General features: G+C 35.5%; 1 protein-coding gene across 1 annotated transcript in view; it reads right to left on the bottom strand.

Moving 5' to 3' along the window:
- Positions 1 to 20,978, bottom strand: part of roq (RING finger and CCCH-type zinc finger domain-containing protein roquin) — a 504,568-nt gene that overhangs the window by 130,782 nt on the left and 352,808 nt on the right. The window contains exon 15 of the mRNA XM_090405434.1: positions 14,433 to 14,502. Within this exon, the coding sequence (XP_090261560.1) occupies positions 14,433 to 14,502 (70 nt within the window). The remainder of the gene's footprint in view (positions 1 to 14,432; positions 14,503 to 20,978) is intronic.

The raw sequence follows: 20,978 nt of genomic DNA, 5'->3' as shown, positions 1-20,978 counted from the left end.
AATTTTGTGAGGCTTTAGAGAAAGCAACTGACACAATGAATAAAGAAAAGTTTGCCCTTGTTGGGGATCTGAATAGCAGAGTAGGAAATGATTGTCAGACATACAAAAATATTTTGGGAAAATTTAGAAAAGAGTAAAGCTAATAATAATGGCAAATGCTTGTTGGATTTCAGCTCATGACATGAACCGGTTATTACTAACACCATGTTCCAACATAAGAATGTGCACAAATTCACATGGAGAGAAGATACAAGGAATAAGAAAATTATCAGACTATGTTATTGCTGATAGTGATGTTTTCTTCTTGGTGTAGGCCACTAGAGTGTACAGAGGATTTGAAATTGGAAGTGATCACCATTTGGTCTTGAGCAGGATAAAATTGAATTTCATATTGAAAAGAATAACATGTAAGAAAGTTTTAAAGCAAATAAACGTTGAGCAGCTCTCAGATGTGAGCCGTAGACTAAAATACACAAATATTATTGAAGAAAAAATTAAAGCGTTTGAGAGCAGGAACCAAACCTTGGAGATTCAATGGCAAGCCCTGAAGAACACACTGATTGATTCAGCCAGAGAGAGGCATGTGGTGAGGTTGTGTGCAAGGATAGAAAAATCAGAACTCCATGGTGGACACAGGAAGTTAAAGAGGCAGTGAAGGAAAAGAAGAAAGCACATCAAAAGTTCCTGGCAAATAAGTCAGCTTGTGCTCTTAAAGAATACAGAGACAAATGTAAAAAACCTAAACACTGTGTAAAACAGGCTAAAAAGTCATGGGAGGACTTTGTGAAGAACACAGAAAATAAATATCAAGAAGGTGGCAAGATATTCTGGAGGTTGTTGGAGAAGCTCAGAAATAGAGGAAAGAGCACTGTAAAAGGAATTAGAGATGATAAAGGCAACATGAAAACAGGAGCAAAAGATATCCTTGAAGTATGGAGTAATTACTATGAAAAACTGATAAATGAAACAAGATAAATGAAACAGAAAGGTTCAAACAAATGTCTGAACCTTTCTGACTGACTTCGGAGGTGTTTACGTGCAGAGGTGGTAAGCCTTTCACAAACACACAAAATTTCATAAACAACCTTTCTTATGCCGCCATGTAGATCTATTACATACAATTCTGGCAGCAAATCATTGCCTTGTTTTTTAACACACTGAAATATTCTTATTAAAGGAGTATATACAGTTAACTTCCAAAGGGCTATTTACAAAAATATACAGAGGCAAACAAGTTATTTTTACAACATTCTTATGGGACTCGACCTATGTAAAAATTGATGTAAAGCACTTTGATATTTTTAAGCTACATCAAGTTTTTACACACTGTATATTATAAAACATAAATCGAACTGAACTTGGGAAAATAAAATCCAAGTTAATGCGATCCTTGAGCTTGATGTCTGCTGCAAAGAGTTTTTATTTGAGGTACTAATTTAGTCATTTTTAATCTCAAATCCACATGGTTTGTGATATCCAGATGATTTCTTTTTTTCGGTAGCAAGTTATTTACAGCACTAAAGCCACATTCAACTAAATATGACGAGGGGAAGGGCAACAGTATTTTTTTTTGCGAAACTAGTTGAATTTCATTATTTCGTTTCTGTCTCACCAGAAAGCCATGCCATTGTTCATTTTATGTTGAATAAAGTTCTAATAGACTCATCATTTTGCTTTACTGAGAGTTCTTCTTGATACTCTATTTATGTTGACTGCTGTACTAGTTATGTCAGCTTTTTTTCTCGGAAAGTCAGGGTTGCAACATCGACAATGCCGAGTTTTTTTTTTTGAGTATATCAGTGATGAGGTGATGAATACAACATCATTTTCTAACTGCCCCCCCCAAAATATTCAAATTGACTCCCTGTAGGCCATACATCCCATGTTGGGAAACACTGCCTTAAGTACTGCCGGTCGAGAACACTCAAGGTAGAAACCCTGCTCTAGGGGACCAAAAGTGAAACTAAAAAGCTAGACTTATAAAGTGAACTGAAAACAGTTTACTTCATAACTCTAATAAGCAAAGTGGTGGTCTTACTTATGTACTGGAAGATGAATTTTTATCATCCACCACCTAAAGGCATTCACACAAACACCCATGCCTACAGAGGGATTTGAATTCTCAGCCTGAATACTGTATTTACTAGAATATAACTCAGCCTCAAACCCCTAATTATACTTTACGAAAAAAGAAATTAAAAAGTTTCGCATATAGTTCGCACATGGAAATAGTTAGTGAATGTTGTTATAGCAGTTTCAGATATTTAGGAATTCGGTTGATGAGAATCAGCATTTCAACTCACCAATCATTGGTTTGCCTTTGTCATTGAGTCGTGTGATCTTTTGTTAATACTGCACCAATCATATGCATAGAGATAGAAGAAACCAATCGAGGAAATATGGGAGTGAGGGCATTCTTGATCTTGGATTGTGTGGGGTGGATTAAGATTAAGAGACCATCATTAGAACCGTTGTGCAACTGAATTTTGAGAACTTGGGACATGATTTCACCAGAAATAATTAATTTAATTACAGAAGCATTGTTGCTAAAAGGTAAAAATATATTGCATGATGAAGGTGAGTGGCTGATCGTGTAAACAACATTGATAATTAACATTTAAATGCATTTATTTTGTAAACAATGTAAAAAATTAGAAATTATAATGAATACTGAGGATTTAATTATAAACATTAATTTAGTTTTTTCTTGAAAAACTTTAGTTTCTGAAAATCTTCGCATATATATCACCATGATTTTTTAACTTTAATTTTGGAGAAAAAAGTGCAGGTTATATTCATAAATACAGTAGTAATCTGTATAACATAAAAAAAAAAAAAAAAAAAAAAAAAAAAAAAAAAAAAAAAAAAAAACATCAACCAAGTTTATGACTTAAGACTTCTCCAAAGTTGGGCTTAGTATTGTGGTTGCACCACAACATCTACACCAACTTCAGTAAAATCTTGCTGTTCCTGTGTGTGACTGGCCTTCCCTTCAAATGAAATTCCCTGTTCCTCACATCCTTAATAGGATTCAAATTTGCATCTTTCCAACAAAATTGCAAATGCTAAAATGTCCAAGGACACAAGAGTAGACAAGGTGCTGATTTTCTCTGAAATAGAGAAACTTGCACTTGATTACGATGCGAGTTATCTAGAGGATTGTAGATAACTATACAATATGTGGAAGGATTATATCCAATATATTCCTTTAAAATCTTTTATTCCCTAAAGAGAGTAGGTGAGGCCTAACTAATAACCATTTTCTGCCATTTGACATCACTGGTGGTTGGCCAAAACTACTGATGATATCAGAAGCATCAGGGGAGGAGAGTACGGTAGATAATGGCTTCTATCTGGTGGACCTATATATTATTGTATATAATATAAAATATTATACGAGGTGTGGCTATTAAATAATGAAACTGTTGCAAAAATGTGATTTATTATTACAATTGTACAACTTAATTGTTATCCCCTTCAACATACTCCCCTCCTCTATCTATACACGTTGCATACAAATTTTCCATTGTTGGAAGCAGTGCTGCAAGTCATCAGGTGTTATCTGCTTTAGTAGTGTTGTCATTTTCTCCTTTACCTCATCCACTGAATGAAAATAGGTGACTTACAAGAAAAGATCATCACATGTGACGAAATGTGGATTTACCAGTACGCTACAGAAACAAAAAGACAATCAATGCACTGAAAAACTCCCACATCACCAAGAATGAAAAAAAGCAAGTAAAAACTGAAGGCAATGCTGATCTTTTTTTTTTTTTTTTTTTTTTTTTTTTTTTTTTTTTGATATTGATGGTGTGGTAATGGTTGAATGGGTACCAAAGGGTCAGACAGTTAACCAAGATTATTACCTTGAGGTTCTGGCCAAGCTGAGAGAATGAGTGAGGAAGAAGGTCCCAGTGTTGGACCATCCACCTTACTTGCCACACTGAAGGGCACCCATTTTCAGTCAGTAGATGAGGTAAAGGAGAAAATGGTAGCACTACTGAAGCAGATAACACCTGATAACTTGCAACACTGCTTCCAATAATGGAAAATTTGTATGCAATGGTGTATAAATAGAGGAGGGGAGTATGAAGGGGATAACAATAAGTTGTACAATTGTAATAATAAACCACATTTTTGCAACTCATTATTTAATAGCCACACCTCGTACAATATTTATTTATTTAATATATATAGTATATAATATAAAAAAATTGTATGTTCTAAACTTTTTTTTTTTTTTTTTTTTTTTTTTGAAATGTGGATTTAAAAACCTGAATACTTTACTTTGCCTTGAAAAAAGACTGAATAACTTGGGAACCAGCTGAAGGAAAGGCTAGAAAGATTTCTTTGGGTCAGTGATTAGAATCAAACTTGTAGTGGTCTTTCTTCAGGCAGCCTAGTGCTATAGAAGTAAATACCATTTCCACTGGACTACTCAGGCACCTTATGGAAGGACTAATTCTGGTGGGTAAACAACCTGTTAGTCAAGTCATTGTTTACAACACGTACTCTGGATTCTCATATTTATGATGTTAAAAGGGAAAGCTAACTGGAAAATAAATTAAATTCATCAAGGAAGATGATCTTGTTGTTTGGGTGGTTTCATTGTGGAAAATCAACATTCATGGACAGAAAACTGAAACAACAGAACACACCATAATCAAGCATAGCAGAATGGAGTAAGAAATCTGGGTTACAGAAGACCAAAAAGAGGGTATTTCTTCCTGGATTTGGCACAGAATCCTGAAGTATGAATATGTAGTATACCATCTTTGTAGTAAAAGGAACCATAAAAGATATTTCTGACAGTTAAAAGTGGTATTCAGTTGATGTAGAACAGTTTTTTTTTTTTTAATTTTTTTTTTTTTTGGCTGGACTTTTTTTTAAATTTTTTCTTTATTTATATTACTTCCATTAGGATAGGCTATAAGTCATATAGCAAATAAATGACTTGTGCAAACAGGAGTCAAGGCCTAAGTAATTGGTTGATATTCCTCTTGAAGAGCTGGAGGTTGTAATCTTTGGGGGGGGGAGTGGGGTATACTTCATGGGGAAAGCTATTCCAGGCAGCCTAGAAACAGACTTTTATTCGTGTTCATGTAGGTTTAGCAGAAATACATTTTTCATTAATGATGTTAGAGCAAATGAGATGTTGAAGGAAATATGAATGGGAGCCGCAGGTTCAGTGAATCAGCAATTCAAATGTAAAAGGATAGTGGACATAATGGATGCTAGTTCTGAACAGTACCATGGAAATATCTGTAGAAAAGAGACAATATGAAAATTGATCTTCCATGAAACGGAAGTCTGTGAGAGAAGGGATGTCGACCAATTAAGCCACTCCCTTCTGAACAGCACCAAGAATTTTTACTGGATTTATTTTTTAGAATGACATTATCTGCAAGATATAAAGAGTCAAGAATAACATCAGCTATGTTTATATTATGTTTAATGCTTTTATTTATAAGTACAGGAAATTTAGCATATAAATGCACTCTGTGGCCTGAGATCCAGAGCAAAGTAATCTGTTCATATTCTTCTTAAAGAGTTGGAGGTTATAGTTTTTGGGGATTTATGAGAAAATGCTGTTCCATAGAGCTCAGGTATATGGGATAATAACAGACAACTGGGAGTAGAAGGCTGAATGAGTCAGAAGTTTAATAACTAAATGGATGATGGTAACTGTTATTCACATTCTTGTAGGTCTAGCAGAAATGCATTTTCCATTATTTTTGAGAGTATTGAAGTTAGATCAATAGTCTGATAGCTAACTTTTATCTCCTTTTTTGAAAAAAAAAATGGCTAAATAAAATCTTGCTTCCAAGCAGTAGGATAGATGCCAGATGGGTTTGACAGGTTGAGGATACAGTACAATATGGGTGTTAGTTCTGGAGCACAAGCTTTTAGTGCAACTGGAGGAATGCTATCAAGTCCAAGAGACTTAATTGGTATAAGGCAAATGATATTTTTCTTATGTCCTTCTGGATAAATTTTAGAAGAGGCATACTGTTAATAGACTTTAGGAGATGTCATCAATGTGCCATCAGGATGTGAGAGAAGTGAAAAAGTGGAAGGACAGAAGTTGCATCCCACAGCATTGGAGAGGGACTAGAAAGATTGAGTGCCATTTGAACAGAAGACAAGCTTAGAGCATTTGACCCTTACAAAGTCAGCTTTAGATTTGTTGATGATTTTCTGCAGTTGTTACAAGTTAATGTATAAACTGAGTGAGATGAAATTTTTGACTTGGATTGCTTTGGCACAAGTGTTGGCAAATTTCAGTTTGGATATGGGTTGAAGGTTTGAGAAGAATGGGGGATAAAAGCACTTATCTCAGCAAGAATAATTTCTGTTATTATATCCAAGTAGATGCTAGGATCAGAAGCAGCAATCAGTCCATAGAAATGAGGCAAAGAAATTCCAGAGGCCATTTCAATTGGCATCATTGTAGTGCCACTGAGAATAACTGGAAGAAGGATGACCTCTAGAAAATGAAACGTGGCCAAGGTTATGATCAGAATTGCCAGGAGAGCTAATCAGCATTTATGAAGGAAAATGCTGGTTAAGAAAAGGTCCAAGGTGTTGGGAGAATGAAGAGGATTATCAAAAATTTGGGTGGGTTGGTGAACAATTTTTTTGTATTAAATCATTTTTAACAGCAAACAGCTCAGTTTCACTTCTAGCCTGATACATGAAGCTGGAGAACAGAAGCCAGTCTGAATTGTGGATGTTGAAATCGCATAGGAAGATTATCTCGCTGTTGAGATCATTAGATTGTACGTGACTGACTTTCAGAAATAAATGGTCAAACAGGTCCGTGAAGTCATCAGTTAGGAGAATGGCAGAGGCAGCAAATCAATCCGACAAAAAGTGATGTGAGGATATCTTAAGCCGAAGTAGATCGTATAAAGGGGGTTCCCATTCTGATAACCTTTGGTATGGAATATTAGATCTGACAAATGACTCAGTTGATAATTAACAATACAAGATATCTAATGCAGAAATATATAGTTACTGCATTTAATCAGATGCACAAGAAAATTTTCTAAAAAAAAATTGAGAGTAGTATGCATTTTTTGAAAATTATGGAGACAACTACCGTGTTTGAATACAAACTTTAGTTTAATATAACTAAAGTCTACATTCGACGTTTCGACCTTTATCTCAAGGTCATCTTCTGGAGCATACAACTATACACAGGAAACAAGCTATACTACAATCAAACTAGTTTGTTAAAGACACTGACCAACCGCTACAACAATTGTTGGCCTGACCTCTGGTGATAAAAAAAAAAAAAATATATATATATATATATATATAATAATAAAAAAAATAAAATGGAATAAAATAAAAAAATATAAAAAAAATAATAATAAATAAAAAAAAAAAATTATACATCAAAGCTAGAGTCCTATTATTAGTGTTGTCTATTATATACATATATTAACATCATTCCAGCCAATTGGTATGGAATGGTTTCTAATACTAGAAACTTGACTTATGCTGGATCCTGATATGACTAGTCCTGACTTATGCTGGATCTTTCATATTAGGTGGGGCTGAATGTGTGCCATCCAGATCCTTGGAATTTTTCAAAAATCCAAAGATGGCATGAAAATTCCAAGGATCTGGATGGCACACATTCATCCCCACCTAATATGAAAGATCCAGCATAAGTCAGTACTCTAGCCAATCCTTAGCTAGTATTAGAAACCATTCCATACAATTCCATACAAAAAATAAAAAAATATACATCAATATGTATAATTTTTTATTTATTTATTTATTTATTTAATTTTTTTTTATTTTTATTCTATTTTATTTTTTTTTTATTATATATATATATATATATTTTTTTTTATCACCAGAGGTCAGGCCAACAATTGTTGTAGCAGTTGGTCAGTGTCTTTAACAAACCAGTTTGATTGTAGTATAGCTTGTTTCCTGTGTATAGTTGTATGCTCCAGAAGATGACCTTGACATAAAGGTCGAAACGTCGAATGTAGATTTCATCATCATCATCAAATTCCTGCCATGTACCCTCAAGGGGTGTACAGGATATGACAGAACTACATGAAAAAATTACATCATTACTAACTTCCTATCTACAATTTTCCTCCAAATCAGTCTGTTACTTGTCAAGACTCCAACATTATCAGATCTTATATTTCTATCGTCTAAGGCACTTTGTACCGTATCAATCCACCTATATCTTGGTCTTCCTCTGGGTCGTTTTCCTGCCAACCTGGCAGAGAACACTTGTTTTGCTAGTCTTTCCTCTCCCATTCTATTTAAGTGACCATACCACCTGAGATTAGCTCTGCTAACGCATTCCTGGATGCTGACAATGTCAACTTCTTTCCTAATATCCTCATTTTTAATATGATATTGCCATTGATGCCATCTGTTCACGCCTCTAATCTTTCTCAGGACTCTCATATCTGCGGTCTCTAGTCTTTGGTCAAGTGTTTTACTTCTGACCCAGCTCTCAGATCCATAAGTTAAAACTGGTTTCAACACTGTCTTGGATACAGCTAATTTAGTATTCCGACTAATTTCTTTCTTATTCCATATGAATTTATTCAATTGACTTCCCACCATACCAGCTTTGCTGATTCTGTTGTCTATTTCTATATTTAATTTACCATCTTCAATAAAAATCATGCCTAAGTAGCTGAAATGTTTTACTTGTTCCACAGGTTTTCCATTCACAACACAGTTGACATTTTCAATGATTCTGCCTATTTTCATTGTCTTTGTCTTTTTATTGCTGACCTTCATACCATATCTATTACAACAGCTATTCAATTTAGTCAGAGAATCTTGCAGACTTGTAGCGGATTTATTTAGAAGTATAACCTCGTCCGCATAAAGCAAAGAGCTGACATTAACATCTCCAATTTTGATATCAAGTTTAATACCACATTCCTTCATAATGTGATCCATATAGATAATGAATAACAGAGGGGATAATGTACATCCTTGTCTCACACCAGATTTAACATTAAACCATCTTCCTGTACTTCCTTCAATTCTAACTGCTGACTTACAACTCAAATAAAGACTAAGTATTGCTTGTTATAATGCCCCATTGACACCAATATAACTGCAGCGTATTGAATAGCTTCTCTCTTGGCACCTTGTCATATGCCTTTTCCAAATCGACAAAACTTAAATACAAATCTTTGTTGTATTCCCACGCTTTCTCGACTATTTGTCGTAAAGTGAAGATCTGATCCTGACAGCCTCTATTTGGCCTGAATACAGCTTGTTCTTCACCAAGCTTTTCTTCCACAATTCTTCTCAATCGTTTCTCAAGTATACTTGCATAGATCTTGCCAGGAACACTCAGTAGGGAATACCTCTGTAATTCTCACATTCAGTTTTCTTTCCCTTTTTATATATGGGTACTATGAGAGCTCTACTCCAATCATCGGGAATTCGTCCCTCTGTCCAGGCTTTCTGAACTATGCAGTGCAGCCATTGTAAGACTTTTATACCACCATACTTCAGCATTTCTGGTCGAATATCATCTACTCCTGCTGCCTTTCCACATTTCAAGCCTTTGATGGCTTTTTCTATCAAGTATGGATATGTATTCCTGACTGCATGCCTGGTCACTGTTTTTTATCACTGTGCTGTCATCACTGCTTGTTTTATTTAGCAGTTTTTCAAAGTAATTACTCCATACTTCAAGGATATCTTTTTCTCCTGTTTTCATGTCACCTTTATCATCTCTAACTCCTTTTACAGCACTCTTTCGTCCATTCCTAAGCTTCTTCAACAACCTCCAGAATATTTTGCCACCTTCTTGATATTTATTTTCTATATTCTTGCCAAAGTCCTCCCATGACTTTTGTTTAGCTAGTTTTACACACTGTTTAGCTTTCTTACATTTGTCTCTGTATTCTGTAAGAGTAAAAGCTGACTTATTTGCCAGGAACTTTTGATATGCTTTCTTCTTTTCCTTCACTGCCTCTTTAACTTCCTGTGTTCACCAGGGAGTTCTGATTTTTTTATCCTTGCACACAATCTCACCACATGCCTCTCTGGCAGAATCAATCAATGTTTTCTTCAGAGTTTGCCACTGAATCTCCAAGGTTTGATTCCTGTTTTCAAACTCTTTCATTTTCTTTTCAATAATCTTTCTGTATTTTAGTGTACAGTTCACATCTGAGAGCTGCTCAACTTTTATTCGCTTTAAAACTTTCTTACATGTTATTCTTTTCAATATGAAATTCAATTTTATCCTGCTCAAGACTAAATAGTGATCACTTCCAATTTCAAATCCTCTGTACACTCTGGTGTCCTGCACCAGGGAGAAAACATCACTATCAACAATAACATAGTCAATGAGACTTTTCTTATTCCTTGCCTCTTCTCTCCATGTGAATTTGTGCACATTTTTATGTTGGAACATGGTGTTAGTAATAACCAGTCCATGTCCTGAGCAGAAATCCAACAGATATTTGCCATTATTATTAGCTTTGCTCTTTTCTCCAAATTTTCCCAAAATATTTTTGTATGTCTCACAATCATTTCCTACTCTGCTATTTAGATCCCCAACAAGGACCAACTTTTCCTTTTTCATTGTGTCAGTTGCTTTTTCTAAAGCCTCAAAAAATTCCTCCACTTCTACCTTAGTAGAACCTTCTGTGGGACCATAGGCACAAATAAGTCTCAATGTCCAGTTCCCCATTCTCATATTTGCCCACATTACTCTACTTGAGACTGACTGCCATTCAAGAAGATTAGCCTCGTATTTTGTGTTGAATACTACGGCTACTACTTCTTTTCCTTGATTGTTATTGCCTGAATATAACATTTTGTATTTATTGCTCAGAAAGATCTCACCAGTTTTGGTCTTTTTTGTTTCAGTCACCCCTATTATGTCGATCTGATACTTATCTAATTCCTCAGCTAGCTCCATTTCTTTGCCATTCAGGCTTCTTACGTTGATAGTACCGATCTTTAACTCTGGTGATGTTGAGTTGGGGTTTGTTTTCAGATTTGTTCCAGTAGCTGACTTTTCGCTGTTCGCCCTGGTTCCCTGGCGAAAACAACGGGAGCCTTGTTTAACCGGGCAACACCCCAGCCGGCATGAAATTTTGTCATGTTGTACCATTATGTTTTATTTTGGTTTAACCAATAAGAATACAATTTGGTCGGCTAAATCCCAAATTGCCAGCCCATCCTCGTTCGTTCAGTATCAAAGTAGATACCCAACAGGGTGCACCGCGAGAAGGTGAGGATTGGACATTAGGTCAGAAGCCCTGGTCGGTTCTCCGCATTCCTTTAAAGGCTATGTGGAGGTCTCCTCTCAGTTATACAGCTTTGACCCTTAAGCACCCCGAATGTAGATTTTAGTTATATTAAACTTAAGTTTCTATTCAAACACAGTAGTTGTCTCCATAATTTTCAAAAATGCATTCGGATCACCGTGTAAGCCTAAAAGAAAGGATTGAGAGGAGTACATTTCATGTTACTTAGCAAAATGAGAATGCTATTACCATTCTCTTTCCACATTCCAAAATGTGTTGATTCAGTTTCTTTGCCTGAACTTAACAAGAGTTAATTCTGAAAATTCTGTTAACCAGTGAAACATTTAATTAAAAGTACAAGCATACAAAACTTTTGGGTATAGTTTGCTGTCTTTCAAGTAGTGCAATACAAGGCAATTCACGGTCCTGAAGGTTCCAGTCAGTGTGTAAAAGATTTTTCAACTTCAACGGTATATACTGTTTTACTATTTAACAATAAAACATAATGGATATTTAGCATGACTAATGAAGCATTTTTGGCACTTTCTTTTCTTCTACACTTGTCTGATTCTGTTTATAATGTTAAATAATATTTTATTTTAAAGTAGAATTATGTTTTCATAAAATTAGAATTCATAAAGCTATATTTTTATTGACATCAACAGAGTTACATAAACTATGCAGCAGGAAGACAAATAATAGCTCCAAGAAAGGTCTTTTGAATATTATTATTGCACTGGAATCACAAAAGAGGATAAGCTTATCCACACAATAATGATAAGGGATATGATATGTATTATATCATACCCCTCCTTGTATGCATTCACCAACAAAGTACTTACAAACCCTAGCATCCTATTACACTCATCCACCACTTTTATTAAATTTCCAGGAATGAGGCCCCCCCCCCTCACCAGTTCTGCCTCTTCAAGTCATCCTCTGCATAAGTTCTACAGAACTCAGTACCTTGATACCTTTTAATAACTTAAGCATTTCTATCATAGACCTTCTTTTACCCTTATTCACCACTTCATCATCCCCCAAGAAACTCATGACTAGACGTGTACCCAATAATCCACATGTGGCTATATCATAGCCTTATAAAGTGTAATCCCTTATTTCTGCTTGTTAGTGTTCTTCAAGAACCAAAGAATCCTATGGGCTATCATGGTAATTTTTTTGCAGTATACTCTTTGAACTTCAATTTCCTATTCATCAACACCACCAAATCCCCAGCTTCATCAAGTTCCTAGAGTACAGTTCTCTCGATGTAGTACACAACTTATCTGTCAGCCTATTTAAATCATTCTGCACTCTCTAGATTGCCTTAACTATAGTGAATTTCATTTAAACAGAATTATACCTATGGATATAGGTATAATTATACTAATGCCAGCCTGGTTGGCTGAGTGGTTAGCATGTCTGCTCTCCTGATAAAAGGATGCAGGTTTGAATCCTGTCATGGGCATAGATATTTGTGATTGTCTGTGGTGGGCAGTAGACGGCATTGGTGTAGATGATGATGATGGTAGTCGCAGTTTATTGTAGTTGGTGGATTGAGTGATGGAGACAGAGAGTTATAGAGTAGGTGTCCTTCCTTGATGAGTCTTTGGACTCCCTGTGGGTGTTATGTAACAATCTATCCTATCCTATTCTTCTCATCCGTCTAGGATGGGTTGAGTTCCCCTCCTAATGAGGGGTTACTGGCATATTAATGCAGCCAGTTCGGCACTCCTCTGCTGCATCCCTTAAAGACGATATTCATAACTGTATCCGTGTATGTTCACGGGGCCAGTTTGCCTGCTTGCGGGATGAAAAAACATGGGGGGGGGAGAGCCTGCTATCCACGCTCAAGACCGGCTAACTTGGTTATGGCTGAGGAAGATCCTTAAGCTCCTCACGTCATCAACGGGAATCGAACCTAGAACACTCCTTCCACAGGCATATGGTTGCGAAGTGCATAGCCACTAGGCTAATCCCACAGACGTTTCATGTAATAATAATATGTTGTCTGAACTTTTCAGCAGTGTATGGGAAGTGAATAGCATTACAAAGATATTATATAATGTATAAAAATATTTAACTATTGACTAACATTTTTTTTTTTTCCCATGTGAATTCAAAATTGTCCAAAAGGACTTAATCCTGAGAGATTAAGATGTTCAGCTATGGAAAGGTATGCACACAGGTACTGACAAATAGGCTGAAAATGACAATGATGACTAGACTCTTTCAATTGGGATATAAGTTTTATTAAAGAGTGCTCAATTGAAATGCAACTAAATAAAATAGTAGGAAGCATTCTAGTTGCTTGATAGCCTCCCCCCTCTTTTGTAACACCCAGAAAATTTGACTGATGGAGTAACAAGGCGAGAACAGTATTCGATGATTTTTTTTAAAAAAAAATTAGGACTCAAATAGTCAATTATTTTGTTAATATATGAAAAGGCATTTTCACTACCCCCTCTGCTTTAACAAAATAATTTCTAAATGTGGATGTGTATGGTAAAGAACTATCTACTTACCTTGCCAGTGTTTAGATAACAAAATTATCATAGAAATACTGCTGGATAGGTGGCATGAGAAATGGTCATAATATTTTTGTTACTATCATGATTTCAACATACATGTTCAGTTAAAAACAGTAATAATTTTATCTCTGATCTGAAAATAATAACAGATTCATAAATATAACAGTGAATATGATTATATATCTAAGTTCATTGTTAGGATAACAATAAATGGTGGCCTGGTTAGGATATCTGCTCTCCAATCAACAGACTGTGGGTTCATATATCTGTAAGTATCCATGGATGTTTGTGACTCTTTAGGTGGGAGATAAATTTCATCACCTAGCATGAAACCAGTCTCCTGCTTATTTCAAACTTATGGTTTGAAAAATTCTATGGTCTCTTGAACAGGGTTTTTGAATTTCACACATACACACACACAATAATATGAAATAAATAAATAAATATTTCATATTTATAATTAATAAAATAGAAAGAAATTTTTAACCAACCGAACAGTACTAATGAACTATAGATTTATAGCCCTTCTTAAGAGTAAAAACCATGCAGGCATGACACAATAAAACCATGAACCAAGAGCACTTCAACTTTATTATTATTACTTTTTAACTAATACAATACAATAAAATATACAAACCTTTATATAGGCAACTTTTTTAATGTTTTCTTCAACATCATTCTTAGGTTTCATATTGGTAACTTTAGTACTGCATTAAAGAGAGGGGGGGGATATAAATGCATAAATATAGAAATTCACAAAATTACATAACAGTATTATTATACAAAAAGAAAATATAATTTTCAAATACATGACAACTAATTTTATATACTGAACATCCTAAAAAAAAAAAAAGCTAGAAGGGGAGTCTCCTACATAAATAATTCTTTAATACAGTACTTGAAATCTCTCATGATTAATTCATGTGCTAACTTGGAATTAATAGGGAAATATCGTGAAAAAAATATTAAATGCTAATACAGCTCTGCTCACATTAACTACCCAAATGGCCACGTGGATAAAATATTTCAAAAATATATACTTTGTATTCATATTATTTCTATAATATCCAGAGGTCATATTGATGGACACTTCACATCCATGTAATTAATAACATATATACGTTAAGACTATGGTACATGGTTAATGGTGAAGCAAATTAAACATTGACACTGGCTTGTGTTATCCATTGTGATAAAAACTGCGATGACTATCACAAATTTTATATTATTATTACACAGGCATCTAATAGAGCTAAAAGACTCATCATGGGAGACTCTCACTAACTATTACTACTATCATAACCCACTTTAATACTTGTTCACTGACAAAGCATTCCTAACTACCTCTGGCAAACCAATCCTACTCATTCACCATGCCCAAAAAAAGTTTTATTTTTATTTTTTATTATTTGGTTATAAATTAAATTAAAGATGCCACAAAATTATATTCTTGTTTAATCCTTTATCCAAACATAAGCAAACAAAGCTATCATGTGAAGTATCTTCGCAACTGGGCTACTTGTATATAGGGATCAATGATTTCATATTATTCGCCTTAATGAAAATACCAAGTGATATTTTCCATCTTGTATATGGGAAATATATGACTTCTGTATTACTTCAACCATTGTATCTCTTCTGGGTAGTGCCCCTTCCCATAATGCATAGCATTATACACAGTCAAAAGAATGTATGCTTTGCATTGTGGGATACTAAGGTAAATCATGTGAAATCATTGGCCTCTATGTAGAAACCTAGTCGTGAAAATACTTTGCCCGCTAACTCTGCTTGCTCACACTTGGATTAAGGATTAAACAATGTAATTTCTTGGCATCTTTAATAGTTTTCTAGCATTTTTTTTTCAAATTCTCTTTAGTAACTTATGTTTCTATCATATCCTGATTCTAACTATTAGTCAAACTTTGTAATCTCCAAAACTTTCAACCTATTCTCTCAGAAAGAACTTGGCAGACTAGTTGCCATTTTGGTCACTCACTACTAAATCTTATACTTCACTTCCACCCCTCCAAAATATCCACATGACCTAATGTATGCACAGCAGTATCAAAGCTTTATAAAGAAGGATAATACTTCCCAACTACTGCTTGTTTCTTAACATACAAGTAATCATTTCAGCCATTTTGCCTACTTTTGCAATGTATCCTCTTAACTTCAACTTTCTATCCACCATCAATGCCAAATCCTTACCATCATCAGTTAATTCCATCAGTGCAACACACACAGCTTATGATCACTTCAGTCCAAACTGCAAAACCTTACAATTTGCTACATTAAACCAGCAACCATTATCCTTTGCCTAAACTAATGGTCTATTCATATCATTCTGCAACATCTCTACATAATCTTTTATTAAAAGTATGTAGAGATATAGACATTTGAAAGGCCCTAGACATCATGTCAAGAACTACCCAACATCTGTGCAGCATCTATCATACTAGGCTTTGAACTCATTCACAGTCATGGCATCCACAACAGACTCTGGCAACCTATTCCACTCATTCACTACTCTCCAAGCAAAAAAAAAAAAAAAAACTAGTTTTAACACCCTTACTCAGTTTCCATGGATGGTCCCTAGTTCTGCAACCACCCAACCTGTTCTGAAAAATTTCCTCTGAATTAATTTTGTAAAAACCCCTTCAGTAATTTGTATGTTTCAATCATATCATCCCTTTTCTACCTATCAACCAGTTTCTGTAACCCACAAATCTTTAACTCGTTCTCATAAGGTTCATTCCCTAGACCTGCTATCATCTTGGTCACTTGCCTCTGGATCCTCTCCACCTCCTCATCACTAAGAAACCCTGGCACCCAGATCTGTGTGCAGTAGTCAAGATGGGGTGTTATCAAGGCTCAATAAAGAAGAACAATAACCTGCTTGTCTCTGCTCATCAAAGTATTCTTCAGTAACCAAGTGATCTGATGAGCTGCTAGAGACAATTTCGCTATGTGACTCCCTATCCATTAACACTCCCAAGTCTCTAGCTTCGTCAATTTCCTTGAGTACAGTTTCACCAATGTGGTACACAGCTGGCAATCTTTTCACCTCAAAATGGATAACCTTATATTTTGCCACATTAAACTGACAACCAATCTACTTTGCCCAGTCTGTCAATCTATCCAAATCATCCTGCAAAATTTTGACATGATCTGTATTAACTCTCGAGCAACATCGTCAAACAAGCAAAAATTTTCGATCAAATTATTCCCAATGTCGTTAATACACAATGGGAATTAAAATGAACAGCAGCAGCAGCAGCCCAAGTGGTACAATACTGGTCAGCTGCATTTTCTTGGATTTCAACTCTACCATATGCTATCCTCCAATGTATTATCATTGTCCATTCTCTTATTTATGTCACCAGCTTCATGTCCAATCCTATTTGCTCAAACTTACTTAACAGGGTTCCATGTGATATACTGTCAAATGACTTTGCAAAATCTAGAAATATTACTGTGTAGCCATTTCTCTTATCCAACTCAGTTGTCACATTATTATAGAAATGTGAGTTAATTACTGAGACAACATCTTTAATGAAGCCTACTGTTCTTCACAGAATATTGTATTCCTATCTACACATTTCTGAATTTTGCCCTTAACCAACTTTTCCAATACCTTAATCAGTTTCTGAGATACTAATTTGTCTATAGTCTTAGTTTTTGAGAAATCTTAATATAATGGAACTATTTTGCCCTCTTTCCACTCCTTTGGCACTATTTCAATGCCGAGACTATAAAAAAAGCAGATATCTCATCCAACCCTAATGGATGGATTCACATTGATATTTTTTTGTATCTGCCATTTCTGCCTCAATTCCCATCACATCACACCAATCACTGCATTATTACCACTCCGATACATGCTCGCACAGTGACCACTCAGCAATTCGACTATTTCTTTTGCTTCGCTTCCATCACCTCCTTACCATCAGCATTTATTAAAGTAATCCTTTCATAATGCTTCCTACTTTTTCTTACTACACAGTGAAAGAACTCGGGGATTTCCTTGGGTCTGTTCAGCTAATTTTCCCTCGGAATCTGATGTTGTCTTCCTCATTATGCTTTGTTTTGCATAGGAACCTACTGATATGCTCCACTTAACGATGCTACTCATCCATTTAACTCCTGCCTCATTAATCCTCCTAACCATAGGTATGCAATCTAATACTTGCATCCTTCCGAGACCCACTGACCGTTTCCCATGCATTGCTAACATCATTCTCTTGCAGATTCTTATGTCATGATGCTGCTTCAAGATGCCTCTCAAGTTTAACATAATCACCAGCCCTGCAGCACCACATACATATCCTTTTATTAGCAATGCACCTTTTTGCCATTCTATCATCTTGCTTTCTCCCATAAATTATAGTATTCCTTACATTCTGTCCATGTAAAAATATCTTTCTCTGTAAACCAAGTCTCACCAACATGGGCATGTGAAACTAATCAATGCTAAAAATACTTTGCCCTTGGTCCTGATACCTCTGGCATTATTATCCATACAGTGTTAATATTCCTTTGGTGAAGAGGCCTCATCTCTTAATGACTGTGCATACATGCTTACCCCACATCCCTTCCCCAATAGACAGTTCCCTTGAAAATTTAGTCAAGTATAAAAGTTTCAGTGAAACTTTTATGCTTCCATTCTCTCACTGAACAAAACTTTCCTGAGACATCTAAATCCAAATCCATTCCAGTCATATATCAGTCCTCTATCAAATTCACTCCATGCATATTAAAACCACACTATTCCTCTTATAGTCGCTTTCTCAGTTCATTCCTATTACACCTTATCAAGAGACATAACTTCTACTTTCTTACTCTTTTTTTGCATCGAGTAATTTGTTCATATTCTCTAGCATTCCATACGTTTCACTTTTTAAATCATTTAGTTCTGACCAACATTATTTAATCTTCCTATTATTTCTTCTCTTTGCTTTCTCATTCCTATAGTCCTCTCTTTATTCTCTACAATACATTTTTGCACCTTTTATTTTTATCCCCCCTCTTCTCTCCTATGAACATTTCTGATAAATTCTCAAACTAATCAAATGCATTTTCCCCAACTTTATGGTTTATTTTAAATATATCACTTAGAAAAATGTAAAGCTAATTTCAAATATTTTTCTAAAATTAAACAGTGGATTATCAAAAAAAGGAACTTAATTTTTGGAATGTACTATTAAATCTAAATCCCTTCTTTTAAAATCTTTTCTAAGTAATTAAAATCTGTTGTGTACAACACACGTTATATTAAATGCTGTTTTCCAGGCAATCCTGTATGTTCCAGGTTAAAATTTACCATTGATAAGACACATTTGGAATATTTCAAAAATAAAACATAAAATAAAAAATGCTGTCAAAACCACACAAAATGGATCCAGACATTCTATGTAAAAGTCATATCAAGCAATCTTTCAAATCTTGCATGATCCTGTTGTGCAAGTTTCTAAAATCATGAAATATGGAAGATACAACAATAAATAACAGTGAGACTTTCGTTTAAAAAGAAAAAAAACTTCCAGCAAAAAATTTAAGAATACAGTTGACCCTTGAACAACGTGAGGGGTTAGGGGCACTGAACCCAGCACAGTCAAAAATCCACATACAACTTTTGATTCCCCAAAAACTTAACTACTAATAGCCTACTGTTGACCGGAAGCATTGCCAATAACAAACAGTTAATCAACACATATTTTGTATGCTATGTGATATTACATACTATATATTCTTACAATAAAGTAAAAGGCAGAGAAAAGAAAACGTTATTAAGAAAATTACAACGTAAACTATTGAAGTACATTAAAATAAATTTTAATATACTTCAACATTTTGGCAACGTCACGTTGCCATTTTCAAGGAACTCAAGAACAAGACACGTGCACGCAGGCACAACAAACAGTAAGTGAGGAAGAAGCAGGAAGCTATTATTTCTCCTAAAGTCCTGATGGTGCCCCCTAGCAGGCAATGTTGGTATTCTTGGGCGATTGGGCTGAAGGTCTTCTGATGTAGGTTTCCCAAATTTGAGGCAGTCTCATGCAGCCAAATTTGTTGAGGTTTGGATTGTTTCTTAGGGCTGAAGGCGATTCCATGAAAAGCCTTTCATATTTGTATTTACTACGGTGTATGATCGTGGCTTTCTTCCACCGTATTCTATGGCAGGTATCCAGCACATGGTCAGCAAGACCAGAGTGGCTGTATTGGTGAAACCGGATGTAGTCCTTGTGTTCTGAAATTCTGATATTTGCTGTCCTGCCTGTTTGGCCAAAGTAGGACAGCTTACAGCTGCAAGGGACCTGGTATACACCAGGTAGGTCTAGTGGGGGAGGTTGGTCTTTAGTAGAGCGGATAAGGGATGCCAATTTTTTATATGGCCTGTAACAAGAAGTTGTCATGTTTTTTTAGGATTTTTGTAATTTTTTCCGAGGTGCCTCGGATATAGGGTATGGTGATGGATTTAGAGTAATCCTTGTTGTGGGGGGGTAGCCATTGGCTGAGAAAGTGTTGAGAATGTGGTTTAGTTCTGTGGTTAGGGCATTGTCATTTGAACAGATAAGTTTAGCCCTGTTGTGTAGTGTCTTAATGACTCCATATTGTTGCGAGGAGGAGTGGTGGGATTGTTGGTGAATGTATCTGCCTGTATGGGTGGGTTTTCTATAGACTGAGAAAACCAAGGTTCCATCAGGCTGGCAGGTGACTAGTGTGTCTAAGAAAGGAAGGCAGTTGTTTTTTTCCAGGGTGAATTTGATTCTGAGGTGTTGGTTGTTTAAGTGTGTTAGGAAGGAGAGGAGTTAATCGGAACCATGTGGCCAAATAGCGAACACATCATCAACATAGCGAAGCCAGATGGTTGGGTTTTGTGAGGCAGAGTTTAAGGCTTTCTCTTCAAAAGTCTCCATATAAAAGTTGGCCAAGGATGGGGAGAGTCGAGAACCCAAGGCTGACCCCTCTGTTTGTAGAATTTTCCTCGCCAAACAAAATAGCCCGAGTTCATTGTGAACTGAAATAGGGTGTGATATTGGGAGGAAATTTAGCTTGGATTAGCTCTAAGGATTCTTTGAGTGGGACATTTGTGAATAAGGAGGAGTCATGAAAACTGACCATTACGTCAGTGTGTTTGAGTGTAAGGTTTTCTATGCTAGCGTTGAAGTGGGCTGAGTTTTTT

The sequence above is a fragment of the Typopeltis vanoorti genome, chromosome 1 (genome assembly GCF_054136105.1).
Source record: "Typopeltis vanoorti isolate ZY-2024b chromosome 1, IOZ_Tvanoo_1.0, whole genome shotgun sequence".
Taxonomy (NCBI): Eukaryota; Metazoa; Arthropoda; class Arachnida; order Uropygi; family Thelyphonidae; genus Typopeltis; species Typopeltis vanoorti.
This window is presented reverse-complemented; position numbering and strand designations above follow the sequence as displayed.